A 19,872-nucleotide genomic window follows, 5' to 3' on the forward strand; every position below is an offset into this window, starting at 1 on the left:
ATCAGGTTATCCTGAAGGGCATGCACCAGCTCTTGTCCAAGCTCTTCTTGTCCTCCCCACACTTCCACACAGGCTCTGGTTTCCTTGTGAAAGAAAGCCAAGGCACTTTCCAGATGGGATCTCCGATACACTTCAAGCAATACCAGCCAGCATGTTGCAGGCCTCAGGGCTCACCATGCTGTGCAGCAGAAAGCAGCAGATTTGCACCCCAGAGAAATCATTAACTCATGCCTGTGTAGGGGCGTTTAGGGAGTTGCAAGTGGAGGTGAGAAAACATACTGAAAAGTCATGCTTTACTGTTACTGTCTGAAGATTTTATGGGTCTGTTTTGTGATAATGTTGGTAACCAGGGGGAACAACCTGGGCTGCTAATCAAGAGTTTCGATTTGCAGTGCTCAGCCTCCAAGAGTACTGAGAGCACTGATAGCTTCAAAAAGAGCCTCAGTAAAAGGTCTGAAAGAGGTGGTCTGTGTACAAATCATGTAATACAGTTATAAGCAATAGTTTCTTACCTCTTTTCTGTGAATAAAAATCAACAGGAAATACTACAAAGACTAGGTTACCTGAAATCTTGCTAAGAGCAACTTCTCTGCAGTCTTCAGTTGGCATGTGTATAAAGATGGAAACAGAGATTCAAAAATGTTCATCTGACATTAATCTTTTAGGAATTTTATGTAGAATGATAAAATGGGTCACTGTTGTCTTTTAAAGTGTGAACCAATGAGGAAGATGTGATTGAACACCTGCATAATATGGATTAATAACTTTTTTTTCCCCTGTTATTCACACAGTTCATACTGTAGCTTGTAGCTACTAGATCTTGTGTGACTAAACTGGAGAAACAGCTGCATACTATTCTGTTGTCAAGGAAACTGTTTTAATCACCAATTATACCATAGTGGTAAGATGTTTCTCATGCTCATGGTAAAAATGGGCTGTTCTGCCAAGAGGTGGCAGAAAGTGGACAACCAGCTGTAATGAGACATTGGCAAGAGTCTGGGAGAGAAGATACTTCCAGCTTCTGGTTCTCGCTCCAAATACTATTGGTGTACTTTATCTTATTACTATTAAATATACAGTTTTGGGAGCAGGGAGGTCTAAATCTCCAGCTCTGTCCTGAAGAACTATGATGGATTTTTACTACAGTTTTACATTAGGGACCGCAAACCCTACCTAAATAATTTTAAAACAGCTTGAATGTAATCACAGTTGAGTTTTTTTCTTAGTAGGTATAAGTACTTCTAAAACAAAGAAAAAGAAATAAAATCATATAATGATTTTATAAGAGAAAAATCATATAACTGTGAATTGAAAAGTTTATCTACATTTTCAACAGGTAAAGATAGTAAGATAACTCCTACTGAATCCATGGTAAGTCAGTCTTCTTCCTAAAGTAAAAGCTCAGAAGAAGTAGAAAAAATGGCATACTCAGGATGTGGGAGACAATACATTACATTTTGTACATACGGCTGAGGAAATATACAGTATCATTTAGAGGACGATATAAAGCAAGATAATCCATAGAAGATCATAGCCTAATTTTCATTTTTCTTGAAAGGAGGAAGGGTGTCAGTAGGCAGCAAAGCAGATATGCAATTATAATATTGCATCTATGAAGGAGAATAATGACATATGTAAAGATATATGTAAAGAGCATGCATTAGTGTGGACAAAATTACTCCTGTCCTGGCTACACTTGAAATACTGTGACCAGTCCTAGGCATCTCTATATTAGAAATATATAAAAGCTTTTAGACAGCTTTGGAAGAAAAGCCACCAAGAAAAAGTCAAAGATCTTATAAAGTATGCATGTAGAAATAAGAACATCCAGATCATTTAGTAGCATTGAAAATCTAACCAATATAAACACCAAATTTAACTCAGAATTCAGTTCTTTTTTCTCTCAATTTCATAGTCTAAATACCTAGAACCTAATCCAGTAAGTGTGCACATCAACAACAGACTGCAGTAGACTCTGCCTAAAGCTCCAAAATGGAATTTAATATTTTAGATTCTTGTAGAGAAAAGAAACATTTTACATTAGACCAGAATCTAATATTACAGCTGTGGTTATCTCTGAGTTTCATGGATAAGAACCTTACCTGCTCACTTGTGTATACTCTGATTTTGTAAATGAAAGTCAACAAGAATTCAAAAAGTCACTTTGATAAGTAAGAGTGAAAGATCTGATGCTTTAAAGAAACAGCCCTTCAGACAAAAGTAAAGAAAAATGAAATAATGTTTTCAATGTTTGTTTTGTTGTTTTTTTTTTTTTTTTCCCAGATGTAACTAAACTGAGAAATGGGTTATTATTAGGCAAATTAAAATAATTCTGGGAGTCATATGAAAAAAAAATCTCTGAAAAATCATCATACAGTATCTCTACAGTCAACCTGTTAATAACAATGAAAATAAGTTATAGATGCACTTCCTCCTCAAGTATAATCCATGTTGACTGACAGACTATCTTTCCATTGAATTAAAATCAGTTTGTTTACAGTGACTATTTCCTTCATAGACATCTACATTGCAGGCAGCTAAAATTTGGGTCAGGGAAAGATGCTGAATCTGAGAACATAAGATTATTGAGTTAGGGTTGTGTATATGGGATAAAGAAGACAACTTTTTTCATGTTCTCTGGTTTAAAACTAGGAAAATAAAAAGTCAGGAGAGAAATCACAGGGAAATTATCATGAATATAAATGCCTTTCAGTCAGTAAAGCATCAATGAAGCTAATACAGGAGCTTGGATGTTTTTCTTTCAGGTCAATTGGCTGCAATCTGGGTTCACTCAACTTCTGTTTATGTACTGAGATCAGATATATTCTCTCTGAACAGGCTTGGGTCAGTCTTGTTGCTTTACTGTATGCAAGAGTATATGATGACAAGGAAGCCTTTGTATTACACTGTTCTTGTAATAGGGGTGAAGGTATAGGAAGAAAAATGCGTATATGGGTCACATTTACTCAGATGTATTGCCAAACCTTGTAGTGTTCATGCTCCTATAATATAATTCAAAAGAAAATGTATAATTCTTGAGAAAGATGTAGCCCTTGCAGAAGCCAAATTATGAAAGCCCTGTAGGGTTTCTGAGTACAAAATCTGGAGAAATTGAATTTAAGCTGGAACAGATAACTAAATAAGCAAATAAGTTATGCCATAATGGCCCATTAGAGTATAACAATATGTTGCCTTTTAGATAACTTTCAGTTTGCTAATTTGAAAATTGCAACCATATGAAAGCTTTCAGAGTGACAGCACATTTGTTTGTAGTTCAGTATTTGAATATGCCAAATATTGGTTCTATTAAGCTATTATAAAGCCAAACATCTACATCAGACACATTTTCTTTCTGCATGAACAAAAAGGCAAAATGTTGCATGTTTTGCTGATATCTTTATGATTAACTGAATTTGTTTTCTATTTTCCACAGAAAGCTGTGCTCTGGAAAACCTTTTTGAAACATTCAAACTTTCACTCAGGGACATTTCTCCCCATAAAATGACCAAAGAGCAGTAGATGTTAGCAATCAGAAATCTCTAAGGACCCCAATTTTTACAGCCTCATTAGTAGTGTATTAATTAGTTGTCACCCAGGTTAGCATTGACTTGTTAAGCTCTAACAGAATGCACTGAAGGGCAACTGATGTGCTCTCAAAATGTCACATCCTGTATCCAGGCTCCATCATGTGATACTTTTGTTTGAAAAGGTTGGTCTAAGTAAAAGACAAATGGTCTTCTTATATCTTCTAGCTCTCGTAGTAGGCTCTGTGGCTTTCAGAACATTTCACATAAGCATATTATTTTTTACAAATGCAATTCCTGCTCTATGTTTCTATATGTACACGTCCTTTCATGTCTTTCCAACTTATGTGTTTGTATCCTTATATGTGGTGTATATATATATATATGCATGTAAAGAGATACGTATATAGGTTAGAAAGGTAACTGAAAAGTGGTGTTGCTTAATGTACATAATTGGAAGCTACTAGATTATCAAAAATGTGTGTCTTTTTTGTAGCTGTCCTGATGCTAATATAAATAAATAATATTATGTTTCTAGCTTAATTAGAGAATGTATGTCTGTCTTGAGGAAGAGGGCTGGGCAAGATGACCTCCAGAGGTCTCTTCGAATATAAATTACTCTATGACCTTGTTTACACACACAAAGCTGTGCACATATGCATAGACACATTTCCCAAGAAAAAAATGAATTACAAAAATTCCTTGATTATAACTAGTTGCATATTTACATGTCCCAGGTGTCTTGATAAGGTGGAGATTAAAAAACACGCTCACTTAAAGGGAAGCTATATACAAGTGGTATATATATCACAGGAAGAGGGTCAAACTTTCTGGTGATCAGACAGATGGTGCCTTTTGTGTCTCTGAACTTTGGTTTCCATGGTTTGGAAGAATAAACTTTTGTACAGAGAGAAAGATGTTCCAAAAATCTCCACAACAGTTGGAACAAACTGGTTTACTTCATATTAATGTTATACGCAAGTTGAAATAGTATTCTAATAATGGCATTATTATTATTATTATTATATCCTGTTAGACTTCTGAATGTCTTCAAGTCCTGATTTGCCTGTGTCAGCAGGAATCTCTACATCTCTATGGGTGGAAGATGAATCTGTCAAAAGAGAAAGGTAAAATTTATAATATGTTTGTCTAAACAGTGTGGATTCTTCTAGAAGAGTTATTTGTGGTTTTACACCAGCTGTGCTGTTTTTTCTCTTATAAACATTATCTAGAGCAACTAAAATGATGAAAGCTCAAAAATTTCTCTAAAAGATGATACAACTTTCTTCATTATAAGTTACAAGCTATAGAGACACAATACAAAAGCTACATTTGGAATCACGGGGCTGTGATGAAAGGCATTTTTTGCTTACTTATTCTAAATGATATTCGAACCTCGCTAGTTTAAAATTTCCCCAATGTATTTTCTGACTGTGTGTCAGCTGCCCCTTAGATAGAGTCGACATACATTCCTTTAAACCTTTAATCAGTAGTGGTAAAACTACCTATGAGATGAGAGAACGACGCTAGTTCAGACAGTAAAATACCTCTGACCATTGCCAGCATATAACTCACAAAAATATGTTATTCCATCTCCTTTTCACTGGTTTGGCAGACAGACTGAATGAAGTAGGTTACTGTGGCAAGGGAGAGTAGTTCTGTGAAAGAAAATGTGAAGAATAAATTAAAACTCACTTGAAATAAACGAATTGAAGTACCCTCCACCTGCCCCATCATCATCTGCAGAACTGACACATTGGGTAGCAACACTTAGTGATCAAAAGTAGTCTCCTGGATTGTTGATCTTTTAGGTAGAATTGTAGCTAACACTAAAACATATATTTTCTAGTAAAGAAGATTTTTTTTTGTCTTTCCTGGGGAATCCAGTGATGTGTTGCCGATATCTTGAAGAGATTCCACTAAAAACTATGCTACTTACTCTCTGATAAATTCTTTCAGTAAGGATTTTTATTACAGAGAGTAAAGGCAAAGTATTGGGAGCTTATTTGCTTGTTAAGACAGAAATGCTTTATTAGAAAAAAATAACGAAAGAAGCAACTCACTACTTGATAAGCACCTAAGCAATATTAAGTTGAAATTGTTTGTCATATGGCTTGTTCCTGAAAATACTTCTCATACCTTTATCTTGTACAATTGTCAGCTGATATGGTTTAGAAGGTCAGATATGTTAGGACAATTGTTAGCACAATAAATCAATCTCTATTTGGACATAAGAGCCAAACCAAAAGTATTTGGGTGCTCCGTGATGGTGATCTGAATCTGTGAGTGCAACAGGTTTCTTTCTTCCTGCATGAAGGCTCTATGAAGTAATTTTATATATTGGGCTCTGGAAGTGAAAACACCCCATTATTTCTTCTCTGTTAACCAGAAGTTTCTCTGGGTAACATCTTGGCTCTTCTTTGAGAGCAATGCTAGCTAAGCTGCTCTTTCAGGGATCAGACTAAAAAAACTTGAGATAAACCCCTTCTTGTCCTTTCAGATTGCAGGTAAGGCCACCAGCAACCAGAGGAGCTGTTGCAACCTTGCACACACAAAGTAATTTCTGCTGCTGGACAACCATCTGCTGCACATGCTTTTTATTGCTACTGATTTTCACCAACTATTCCAGCAGATTTTCTAAATCTAGTTGACTTCTGCAGCAGGATGAACTTTTGCACTTACTCCTGCACCTAGTCCTTTTAGCCTTCCTTTGCAGTCATCAGTTCAGGTAAGCAGCAAACTGTAGTGAGATACTTACTGAGAGTTATTGCTATTTCATAGCTTAATTAGTGTAGTTAATTATATTTTGTAATTATACTATGTTTTGTTTCTATAAACATGGAGGTCGCATTATGTGTAGTCAGAGCTACTGTAGAATTTAAGCTAATGGTTATGAGAAGAAGGGTTTTTTTTGTTTGGTTTGAGGCAATATCCTCTCAATAGACATGGAAGATAATGTCCTGTACTGACCCACTTTTTCATCCATTTTTTTTATACAGGCTCTGTCCCTTAAGATTCATTATTGTGTTCCTCTTTTACCAAAGATGAATATGTTCAGTTTTTAAGTTTTCTCCATGGTCTCTTAAATTCCATATGGGAATCCAAACTACGAAATAATTACATAATATGAGGATTTTTTTTTTTTTCCACCTGCTTAAAGATGAAGAAAAAAATGCAGGAAACTTTGCATAGATGACTGGCTTTTTTTGCTATGTTAATGTTCTATTAAAACAGTCTATTTGCACATTAAATAGAGAGGGATTTTTATGCTCAAATGTACAAGTTAATATGCATGGTACTTTGACAAAAGATGTTGCAAAAACTAGCCACCTTATTCAAGTTATATTTTATTTTATTAGTGCAACAAGTCACATTTTTGCATCTAAAAGTGCATTGATAAATATACATGCCTTTCTGAAAGAATCTCAGCATATGAATGTGAATTTGATTCATTTTGGGGAGTAAGATTTTAATTATGCAGTTCTACATATTCAGCTGACATTTTTGATTGCTATTTCAGTTCTAATCTCTTGATGATTTTGATCGCGACAAGGTTTTTAATTTCATGACTGTACAGCATTGGCAAATATGACACCTTATTCTTTAATTAGAATAATTTAGTAATAAAGAAATGTACCTTCTCTGAAATCTCATAACACTGAATTCATCATATATACTATGTAATCTGTTCAGAGACAATGTTATGATAACGTACATTGATATAATTACATGAATGGATGAATCATTCCAAGAAACTCTATCAGCATAATAGGTATAATATATTGTAAGAATAGATCAAAAAAATGGTAAGGAAATTTACAGTCAGAGTGGCTTCACACCACAGTTCAGTACAGAGGTTTGTTGTAACACTACTTCTCTAATTGCTTGCTTCTCTAATGCCAGAGCATCTCACATTGCTTATAATATTTCAACCTTCTACAGTTTGGTACCTCTGAAGATGATACATTTTGCATATAAAAGGAAAAAGAAAAAAAATCTCTGTCATGTAGGATAAGCAGTTAAATGCTCGTGAACTTCTAGTTCTTTCTTGAAACTCTTTTGGTGTTCTTATGCCAGCAAAGCCCATCAAATGTTCTATAATCAGATACACAAGAGAGTAACTATTACAGAGAAAGTTCCAGTAAATGTAGCAGATAATATCCTTGCTTCTTTTCAGCCACTGTGGGATAATTTTTAACTGCTTATTCAAATACCAAGGAACTATTAAATTATATTCTGTGTTTTACATAAGTAATGTTTGCATTTAATATAGCCTGTGTTGATAAATTATTTTTGCAGGTTTTTGTTAATGTATAATACAAACAACTTTATTTTCCAGTCACACATTTTGGCTTCAGTCAACTCAAAATATTGTGATTCAAGCTTATGATTCATGTATGAACATCAGCAACCTCATCTGACTATTGCTTCAGGGATACATGTACCAGGCAGTACAAAAGGAACACATCTGTCTTCATGTCATGGCAGGAATATAAAAACATGAAGGGATGGCCATTGTGGTTCATTATAGTTCTTTTTTTTTGTCTTAAGACAATGTTGACTACAATATGTTCACTACAATACTGCTTGAAAAAGGATCTTGATGAATGCAGCCATCAAGTTGGCCAACAAGCTCTGTTACGCGTAATTAAGGTTTACCAAGTACCACACTGAAGAGTTTCTGGCTTCTTTCTTGATAACTCTGGTGATTATCAATTTGAGATCAAAAATGTTTTAACTTGGTATTTTTTTTTTTAATTTTTTCGTCTCCTCTGCTCTTTTCTCCTTCCTTCTTTGTCTTCTTTTTATAATACCTTTGTTAATGACATAGGAGTATATGCATCTAATTAACTTTCTTTTTTTCAGAAAGGATATTCCATTAAAACATTTTGACTCTTTTCCATAGCTGATGTCAGAAATAGTTACTAGTTAGGGAAGCTTTTAGAGAATACAGACTAACTTTTTTAGAATAAAAGGTCTCTGCCGTTTCATATGCTCTGTCTACACAGAATTAATATTTTAACACGAAAAGCACCACAAAGTAGATGTCAAGGTCTATCTTGCATCAGCTGGTACAGAGGGGATATTTAATTCACACCTAATGTCCTGCATATTTCACTATTAATGTCCACAAAGAAGTAATTAATTGTTTAGGGTTGTATAATTTTTTGTTCTAGATTAACTGTAATTCTGCAAACCACAGGATAGACACATGGGTAGATACACAGATATGTGAACCCACATATCTGCAGAAAATTACTATGGGACAGTGCAGAAATCAGAGGTTCACCAGTTGTGATAGAGATGCACCTGAACTGGGTGAAGTTTGGCATGACGGATCAGTGTAGCCCATACAGCTTCTGTAGCCATTTCCTCAGAAGGCTGTGGACTGATGACAAAGGAAAAACTTGGCTACTCCATAAGAAACCATCTCTAATTAGGAAGCTCTAACCAACCTCATTTAATTTGCAGACCCTCCCAGACCTATTTGTACCATGGTCCTTAACTGTTTTGATGTTGGGAAGGAGTATTGGCTTGGGCATTGTGCTATGCAGAGGGCAGACTGCTTCTGGACTTAAAAAAACCCCATCACATAAGCCGGAACAGACAGAAGGATGGTGCAGAGCTTGTGGAAGAACAAGAAGCAGCAAGTTTGTGACTTCCACTGTCAGGGGCTTTCTACTATGCTACATTTTCCAACATGCCAGTGCTGCAGAAAAAACCCAACAACTAATTGGAAATCAGCTGAGGATCACCATGATGGTTAAAGGCTGGAGCATGTGATGTAGGAAAGGAGGTTGAGAGAACTGGCTTCTAAAGGGAATCTTACTGCTGTTTTCAACCACCTCATGAGGGTGTGTAGAATAAAAGGAACCAGGCTTTTCTTGGAAATCAACAATGAGAGAGATAGATGAGAGAGACAAAGATAGAGAGACAACAGGCACAAGTTACAACAGGGGAAATTCTGACTATATATTTGAAAGAACAACAACAGAATGAGTGCAATCAAACACTGGAGCAGGTTTCCCAGAAAGGCTGGAAATCTTGCCCTGAACAATCTGCTCTAAGCTGCTTGTATAATACTTAAAGAAAAGGTGACCTCCAGAGGTGAAGAACCAAATGCAGAAATATTTTAATATATATAATAGATGACAGTTCCACAAAATTGCCCTGATTTGAAGGAGATCTCTATCAGCACCATAAAAGTATTGCATTGGATAGCACATTATTGAAACTTACGAGTTTAATGGTTTTGTTTCATCAGGAATATTATTGGGAGTGCTTTCACAGGAGACAGCTGAGTAAATAACAGTCTCCAAATCTCACACAAATCACCCATTTCCGCTCAGGTCACAAATAGGACATAGCTCACTATTTTCTTAAATAGGTACATATATGCATATGTATGCATGTGCGTGTGTGTGTACAGAAAGAGAGAGAAGGAGAGGGAATAGAAGAACAGAACAGAACAAATGGACAAGCAAGTGGCAAAATTAAAAAGGGGAAAAAAATATCATTGCAGCACTGTAAGTGTACTTGAAAAGAGAGCTATCAAGTCAGGACACTAGCTGAAAAAGCCTTGGGTCTGGGAACAGGTAAACATTCTGATGATTTAATTATTCTCATACTCTAGATAATATGATGATTGCATTCATATTAATAGGTTATCGTGACAAATACTTGATTTTGTCAATACAGCATCCTCTGAATTAGAACTACCAGCTATATCTCTATGGGTAGTTAGGGAGGAAAGAATTATGTGCATTTATTAGAACTGAGAAAAAATATCTCCATACCTAAATTGTGCAACCAGCTGTTTCCTCTGATCCAGCTTGGACAAGTGAATCCTGCCATTTTTATTCAAACTCTCTATATTTAAGATTCTCACAGTACTTATCTAGAAAGTGTTTCTTTTAACAACACTCACAAAAGCAGTTGTGAGGCAATGGCCTAGATTATGCATCTGCGTTGGCAGACAGCTATGGGCTGCTGAATTCCAGCTGCAGAAGGAAAAATGTAAGTTGCCAAAAATATTAATCTCTCTTTATGGCCAAAATAATCATTAGATTCATTTTAGATGAATGCTTGCTTTCCTATTCTCTCTCTGCTTCTTAAGCTGAGAGGGAAAGACAGCATGAGAGTGACTGAAGAAAAGAATAATATTCTTTTTTTTTGTTCTTTCTGACTCACAGTACGAATCAGCCAAGTCTGGCAACTATTATTCTATTATTCTCCTAAATCATGATATTTTGATCCTTTAAACTGATGGGTTTTGGCCTTAATTAAGCATTTGTTTAATTTCAAACATGTTAGAAGTCTCACAAGCAAAAAAAAACCAAACAAAAAACCCGCCCAACTATTCTAGACCAGGGCTTTCTGCAGATTTTTATAGGTTTTCTTCCTCAGCTCAAAACCATTCCTAAATTTAGCACAACCTTTGCAACAAGGGAGCCATCTGAATTATAAGATGACTGATATCCGTATACCTTGTTCTTTTAAGTGGTGAAATCTTCTGCTCTCCAAGTTTTCCATTTCAAAGCAGAATTAGTAGTCAGATCCTCTACTCCTGAAGGATTCTACCTGATGATTAAGGGAAGCAGGATTTCACCCCTGTCATACAAAAGAGCTCCTACATAAATTTAGTGGCTGCTATATTGCACTTCAAATGTAAAAAATGTTTCAGCAGTACATGTGCCTAAAAGATATTTCTCTGAAACAACATTACTCTTATGTCCATAACCATCCATCCTCTGCAAGACTACAAGTCTTTTCTAGATGTTGTGACACTTTCAATTTTAAAATAAAATAAAATATAAAATTTAGACAATGAGTCATATCTAAGTAGTTGTCAGGAGAATGGAGTAGTTCTCATCTAGGCTCCCTCTCCCACAGAAAGCTGGACCAGATGGTCTTTTGAGGTCCCTTCCAACCTCGATTATTCTGTGATTCCATGATTCGGTGACTTTCAGTCATCCCTTAAAAGCCACAGGGATGCTCTTTTCACACTGAAGTCAAATGCAAAATTCTTATTGACTTCAAAAGGAATAGGGCAAGGTCTGCAAGTTATAAAAATACATTTCCAGACAGAATAGAATGTAAATTTAGGTAATGGTTTGGAATATCTCCAATCACAACTTGAGTCTTGAAACCATCTGATTCCCTCTGAAAGTCATCATAGCTGAACATTAAAATTCTTATTACAGTATAGCAAGCTGACATCATACAAGCATAAATAATGAGAGGCACAAAGGAAACAAAACACCTTCTGTTTTTTAATTCTAGAGCCGGAGAAAATAAATAAGAAGGACAATCAGCTTTGTCTAAGTGAATTGTGAATTAAAGTTTGTTTTGATATGCTTACTTCATTTTTTGCTCACAATTGATCCTTTCGTCCAAAAGAAAAATCAATCACACTGTTTTAGAAGAGTATGCAGAAGTTATTCAAATACAGGTCGATGTTAGCAATTAAAACTGTGTTTCAAAATTAAGAATATAGCAGCCCTGAATCCAGATAATCACTCTTTTTCCATTTTTCTTTCCAGTTTCATGGTAGAAAAAGAAAGCAGCAGTTGAGAGGAATAGATATAAATGAATTATCCTACCTCTCCTTACAAGTGAAAGTAAATGTCGTAGCATCAACCTGAATTTATCAGGAGTATAAAATTTACAATACTGAAAGAGACAATTTGTCCCTCAAGTTCTATAAAGTATATCTGGCTGAGCCCAGTAACTGAAATATTACAGAAAGAGGGAAGTATAGAACTGCATATTCAAATAAGAAATGTTTTGCTTAATGCTGTCTATGAAGGTTTTATTTAAAAAAATGAAATATACATATATATACATATATTAATTCTGGTGCTTGGAGATTGCCACTTAATATACTACAATAACCAGATGCTAGAGAAGCCCAGCTGCTTTCACAAGCAGCAGCCATAGCAACCAATCTCTTCCTGGGTTGGGGGCCAATCCCATGATTTATACATAATTCTGTGGGGTTTTTTCCTGTATCATAAAGGCAGTAGAGCCATTCAGCAAAATCTTGAACTTCAGGAATATACATTTGGCTATGTTAAGGCAGTTGATAAATAAAAAGAAATTCTGTATCTTCATCATTACTAAAGCTGCAATACCTATGTATGAGGAAACCATATTGTCATTATTTTTTCCTCATTACAAGGATATGACCTGATAATATAATTTAGCAATTACGATCTTCTGGTATGTTTCTAGATCCAGTCTTGCCAATGTTTGAAGATGCGATCTGCTTAAGACTGTTATCAAGGCTGCATAGAATATATCAATAAAGACTATAAATGACAAGTTTGGCTCAGGAATCTGTGCAATTAATGTCCATTTCAATGAAGTGTTCAATCAAAGGCTGATTTTGATTCCTAAGTATTTTATATAGTAGACATCTGAGGTGATGTTCAGGACAATAATATCATTGCTTTGTTAAATAATACTAGTCAAAGAACATGTCATGACAATTCTTCATTTAATATTACATTACTAAGTTAATAGCTGTTGGGAGAACCCTCTACATGTACAGGAAATCACTTATTTCCCTCAAATTCTTGGTGTAATTAAACAGTTTTTTCATTAACAAGCTCAGATATATCTTTGAGAGGAAAGAATTGGGGAAAAAAAAAAAAAGAAAAATTACACTCTTGGAAAGTTTCCCGTTAAAGAGAAATGTACATTATTATTAGTCTTCATCACCTAAATTTATCTCAGACAGTGGTGCTGAAATTCTCAAAGCTATTGATGACTTTGAGTCTAATGCCCGCTGTGAAGATGCAGGCTCATGACTCTGGAGAAGAAGCTGTCCATGACCATCCATTATATCATGTTCTGAGGCAGAGAGGGAGTACTCTTACTCATTTACATACATTTGCTTTCTATGAATTGAAACATTGCCTAGATATTTGAGTCTGAAAACAGAATCACCCAGCCTCACAGTTGCATGATATTTCTTTTAATCTTCCTTTTATAGTTTTAACTGGGTTTGTAAGCCTAGTAAAGAATTTGCATAATAATTTACCCCAATTTCTAGTAAGTTATTATCACAGAGGGCAAACCAATTCCAGAATTTTTCTCCAATCATTAGCAAAGATATCTGAATTATATCGAGATGAGTGGAATGTTTATATCTATGATAGCCCTGCTTTATGCAAACAATTACTTTAATAAGTGTCTGCAATACAGCATACATTAATTTAATTAAGAGATAATATGAATTGAGCAGAACATTGTCACAGGATAATAGTCTCTTGTTTCTACATGAATCCTAAGGCATTGGAATAAATAGTAATGGCACAGTGAAACATTTCAAAGAGGAGATGCTTCTCATTTTGTCATTCTTGTTACTTGACTGTAATAATTTCTACTGCACCAATATTTTTATTTAAATCTGAAACCCAAGCTACATCTGGGATCGTTTGATGCTTGCAAAGTAAGGTGTTTAGCCCTGCTATTTTGCTTAAAAAGTAAATAGAGAACATTTGTCTTGAATGAACTCTAAGTTCTCATTTTTCCAAAAAGCTATTTCCTATTTTTTCCTTGGTTTTCCCCACTCACAGAAATTACTCACTTTGGTCATTTCTATCTAATAAATGTGATCATAGCCTTATCTCACTGACTGTGAACTTAGCTGATTCTAACAGATTTATTTAAAATGTCTATGGAAGACATTATAATAATTTAATCTTTTGCCTAAATAGCTGTCTTTAAAGCTCAATGCTATTTTGTTACAATTCCTACTATGTTAGCTGTATTTGATTCAGATTATTTTTTGCTGTGTCCACATACATAGTGAGAAGATAATTGCTGCTTGAAGTTTAAGTATGTGATGATAAACAGCAGGCCAACTGAACAGTTGACAGGAGGGTGTTTCTTGTTTCTGGGTTTTGTTTCTTTGTTTTCTGGTTTTGTTTGTTCTTTTTGTTTCATTGGTTGTTTTTTTGAATGCTTGCTTGGTTTTATTTTTATTTTTGGTTTGGTTTTGTGTGTGTGTGGTTTTGTTTGTTTGTTTGTGTTGTTTGTTTTTGTTTTTCATTTTCAAATCTGTAAATAATCGTGGAACTGCCCTCAAAAATGCCTCATGTTCTAGCATGAAATGGATTATTTTTCTGGGTCACATGCTGAGCCTTGAGATGGTTAGATAGTTTCTAATTTCCAGCCCGAATTCATTCCTCACTAATGTACACTGATTTGTTTTATGCCGGTTCTTCATTGTAAATTGCTCTTCTTTCTCTTATTTACCCTATGAAAGACCAATCAACTCTTTTCTCAGCTTCATGATTCTAATGGCACTTATTATTGATTTATATTGAGAAAATAAAGATCTCCTGTAAACTTTTTCAGGAATTTTGCCATTTTAATAGTAGTACAGAGTTCTCTAGTGTGAAAGTAGAAACCTTTTAAAACACCTTCCTCAGAGGAGTTTGACTCATATTGTTTCTTTTGTCTCTTTTTGTCCTGCCTATTTCTCTGCAGTTTCCCATGGCCTTAACATTCCCTGCAATCCCCTTTTCCCTGCCTTTATTTCTACCTTTTCTGGCCAGTCCATACCCTGCAGCACCTGAGCTCCGCCATGTTCATATAATATTCAGCCTCAAGTCAAGAAATGGTAGCATGATGTTACAACAAAACAAGCACCGTTAGTTCAGTAAATCACCTAACTCTCACTAAAGGGAGATTTTTAATAATTAAAAAAAAACTTTAAGAATTAAAAAAACCAGTGCAATCAGTTGTCTATATGTGTTTTTCCTGTAGATGGAGTATACACAGTGGAAAGTACAGTGGTGAATGAGGGCAATCGGATTAATAAGAAAGCTGACATTACAGGCCTAAATTCTGTGCAGAATTAGAGCTGCTATACAGATGGTGTATTCAACATCTGCTCAGTTTGCAGGTACAATCTAGTTCCTAATTACTCCTTGCACAAATTTCCTTCCAGGCGGTTGTCCTAGGAAGGACTTTCAAAGGCACTTCCGGTGGGACTTCAACATCTAAGATCTCTTGACTGTTTTTGAAAATTCAAAACAGAGTATCTGGTAATAAGCTTTGGAGTAGAACTCTTCTAGAAGAGAGAGTTTCTAACAATTCTCTCTTTTGCTTGTGGTTATTCTTCCATACTCTAGCAGATTTGTGTAACTACTTGATATTATATGTGAAATACATTCATTTATTTTCTTTAAGTTTTCTTTATTCTTGCTCTTTGGAAAACACCTTCTTCTTCATGACATTTTGTCACTTTAAAACGCAGGATCATCCAAGAGTCATTTAATAGAGCTATAATATTCTCGGAGTACAAAAGGCCAAACAAATGACAAATCAATGTCTAAAATACTTAAAAACTGATATGCAAAACTCAGCATGTAGAATGCAAATAACTCAAGAAAAATCTTGGTAGGATTTCTGTTCTGATAGAGAATATTCTACTAATATTTGAAAGAGCTACATTTTAGAAACTGAGATTAAAAAAAAGATACTTCACCACTTAAAATCTAGAGCAATACAGAATAATTAAAGAGTAGTTTCCTACTCTAATTAAAGAAAAGCAGCTCCTGACACAGCATCAATTTTACATTCTTGCAGTTTATCAGCCGTCTGCTGAGTTGATTCTTTATGCTTTGGGTGATGACTTTCCAGGGAATACAGAAATGCCGCAATACAGTTGCAAGAATGTCATCTTGTCTTTTCTTCTGCTACCTCATTCCTTGTCAAATATCATGGTAAGAAAATTGACCATGCATTTTGGGGCACACCAACAGACCCACAAAGGAATACAGTTCCAACTAGGTTCACTACAGGTGTGCAGAAGTAAACCCAAGGAACTGTTTGAAAAATATGGATTAGCTTCTAATCTCAACTTCACTGGTAAAATGTGAGAGCAACTCAGTTATCATCAACAGATTTAAGCTAGTCTACATCACTGGGATGGATCTCTACTCTGGATTCTTTCTGGCCCTGTTACCTTTTGTTATCACCAAATTGGGCCCCAAAAATATTGTTAGAAAGGCTTTTGTTATAAGTCTCGCTTTGTGTGAAGAAATGTGAAGTACCTGGACTTGTGCAAAGCATTTAACACTGTCTTGCATGGCATCCTTATCTCTAAATTGGAGAGACATGGATTTGACAGGTGGACCACTTGATGGATAAGGAATTGGCTGGAATGTTGGACTCAAAGAGTTACAGTCAATGGCTCGATGCTCAAGTGGAAACCAGTGACAAGTGGCACTCCTCAGGGACTAGTGCTGTTTAGTATCTTTGTCAACAACATGGACAGTGGCATTGAGTGCAACTTCAGCAAGTTTGCTGATGACATCAAGCTGAGTGGTGCAGTCGACATGCTGGAGAGAAGTGATGCCATCCAGAGGGACCTCGACAGGCTTGAGAGACGAGCCCACGCAAACCTCATGAAGTTCAACAAGGCCAAATGGAAGGTCTTGCACATGGGTTGGGGCTGAGACAGTTTGAGGGGTTTAGCCTGAAGAAGAGAAGGCTCCAGAGGGACCTTCTAGCAGCCTTCCAGCACATAAAGGGGACCTACAAGGAAGCTGGAGAGGAACTTTATACAAGGGCAGGACAAGTGATGTGACAGGACAAGAGGCAATGGCTTTAAATTGAAAGAGAGTAGATTTACATCAGTTATAAGGAAGAAATTCTTCACCATGAAGGTGTGAGGCACTGGAACAGGCTGTGCAGAGAAGCTGTGGATGCCCCATCCCTAGAAGTGTTCAAGGGCAGGTTGGATATGGCTTTGAGCAACCTGGTCTAGGGGAAGGTGCCCTTGCAGGAGGGTTGAAACTAGATGATCTTAAAGGTCCCTTGCAACCGAAACCATTCTATGATTCTGTCAAACAAAGTAAGCAAAATGAAGTTAAGAATAAAATAAGGAATGTTATTCTCCTCCTTCCTCCATGCACACAGTAGATTAAAAGAACCCAAAGATTTTTTATTTAATGTCAGCTCCTTCAGGCATTTGTGTTATTCAGTTAAAATGTATTGAGCAATAAAAAATGCATGGCATAGATATGGCATATACAATAGTAGTAACTAAATAGGTTAATTGGAAACTTAGCTGTTACAATGACAAATGGCTCCATCTCTTGCTTTTAATTCATGTAACATTAGATATCAATAGGGACTAATTTTTAAAATGCCTCAGAGGCTTTGATTGACACTGACTGGCTAGCTGTGGCTGCCTTAATGATAGACATTTACAACAGTCTCAAGGGTAAGAAGATCAGTATTATGCAACTTCTGATATAGCTCACTTGCATGTTTCAGACTATGGAGAAGAATAAATTACAGCCATAGAACTTAATGTGGATTACCATGCCCTTCCCAGCTCACATGTCATTGGAAGGATTTGCTTTTGTCAGAAATATTTAACCTCATTATAATTAAAGGTACGATCTTCAAACACGGGTTCTTCAATTAATGGTTTTGGTTTGTCAATGTAATTATTGCAATTGGTTTACTATGCAAATTCTATGACTTTCTGAATTCATCTCACACAGAGATTGCTAAACCAGTATTATACTGACTGTGTCAAGCTGTTATTTTCTTTAAAGGGAAAAAAAAAAAAAAAAGAAACACAAAATTAGCCACAGAGGACCATGCTAAGATCATATCTAACAGACAAGAATGTGGGACCAAAAATTACTGCACTTGGTGGATAAAAAAAAACTACAGGACAGGATATTCCTCCTGTCATAACCAGTTTCTTTGCTGGAAGAACTGAGATCCACCCCCAGGGTACCTCACCCAAGATCTTTGTGGTTCCATTGTAGCACCCAAAACTTTCACAGCCAGTTGTGAGAAATGCCCTGAACATAACGTGTGAGATAGAGAGAGCTAAGCGCAAATGCCAGCTTCACAGTATGAGATAAAGCCCTAATATCAGCACTCTTTCCATCATGTCTTTTTATCTCCTTTCTCTTTTTTTTCTGATTTTCATCTCTTTTAGTCTTCTGTATAAAAAATGACCCTGTTTTTTTTCCAGCCACAGTTTCATCTCATAGAGATTGCTAAAGAGATGTTCTGAAATAGTCTGCTGCTGGTAGAGGTATTCCCAAACCACACAGAGACAAACTAATGAGCAAAGGCTTCATCTTCTTGTGACTGACAAAAGTAACCTCTTCAGGCAGCACAGCTGTGACCAGTATTGGACATGTGTCTCTGGTGGGGTGACCAGATAAATCTCAGGCCTTGAGTCTTGCCCTGGGTCATGCATGCCCAAAGAAGGAGTGTGCCATCTTCACCGTGGCCTTCATCATAGTTAAAATGTTGTTAAACTCTAGTCCAAAATTCAAAAGTGAAGCTGAGAAGCAGAAGCTGCATTTTCCTTTCTCTTTGCTGCTCTTTTTATCTTCTTTTTGTCTGTGTTTATCTTCTTTTGTTCTGAAGGACACAGATTGCAACAACATCAGCTATCTAAACTACTTTTAGTTATTTTTCTTTATCCAAAATGGACAACTATTACCATAGAAAAACTGTAAAAAGTCTGCTTCTTAAAGCTTTAGAGTAAAAGCAGAGAGTAATAGAAAAACATGCTGTTTAAAATTAGCCTTGATTATTTCCTCATATGTCATAAAGTTTAACTGTTTTCTCTTTTCATTTCTCTATCTTGAATAAAAGTTTTTGTGTAGCTTTTATTATCGTGGTACTCAGATTCTGAACTTTACTTAGCTGTTCACAGTATTACAAAGTAAAAAGGTTATGAGAACAACTTTGTAAAGCCCAGCCAACCTATTCTGTTTGAATTAATGCAACAGTACTGTATTTTTCTAGGTTTTCTATTACTACCTGTCATTGTGCTATCCAAGCTCCTAAACAGTCTTTTTAGAAAGAGAATGCCATTAAATGACTTTAATAACATGTTGGATAGAAATTAAACTTATAAAATGGATATATTAAGGTTTTCAAATTATAGTGCCCTCTCTGCTTTTAGAATCCTGCTAATGTATGTCTTCCCTTATCTCTTCCTTATAAGACTTAAAATTAATTCCTGTCTTAAAAAATACATTTAATTCAATCTCCCTCTTGGCATCTCTTTGACCATCATCAGAGAAAGAGTTTAGCTTAGTTAGACGCACACAGGTCTTGTTCACACATCGACTTTTTATCTCCAGAATTGATTTTCAGAAGGTAAAATGCTGATTTTAGGCAAGATTCATTGTTTGAAGGCATGTACATAACAAAAATAAACTCAAGTATGCACAGAAAGATTAACCAACACAAGGCTGTATAAAGAAAGATGTACACTGGAAAGCATGGAGCCGTTTCCTTTCATAAATATGATTTGTGATTCAGTTAACTGTTCACTGGTTTTGTT

At 35.7% G+C, this 19,872-nt stretch overlaps 1 protein-coding gene across 1 annotated transcript in view; it reads left to right on the top strand.

Moving 5' to 3' along the window:
- The window catches only part of LOC139827677 (uncharacterized), a 34,012-nt gene extending 16,043 nt beyond the window's left edge, over positions 1-17,969 (top strand). Inside the window, exons 4-6 of the mRNA XM_071807281.1 lie at positions 4,561-4,651; positions 6,025-6,252; positions 7,864-17,969. Coding sequence (XP_071663382.1) covers positions 4,561-4,651; positions 6,025-6,035 — 102 coding nt within the window. The 3' untranslated portion in view covers positions 6,036-6,252; positions 7,864-17,969. The remainder of the gene's footprint in view (positions 1-4,560; positions 4,652-6,024; positions 6,253-7,863) is intronic.
- The last annotated feature ends 1,903 nt before the right edge of the window (positions 17,970-19,872 follow it).

This window comes from Patagioenas fasciata, chromosome 3 (genome assembly GCF_037038585.1).
Source record: "Patagioenas fasciata isolate bPatFas1 chromosome 3, bPatFas1.hap1, whole genome shotgun sequence".
NCBI classification, from domain to species: Eukaryota; Metazoa; Chordata; class Aves; order Columbiformes; family Columbidae; genus Patagioenas; species Patagioenas fasciata.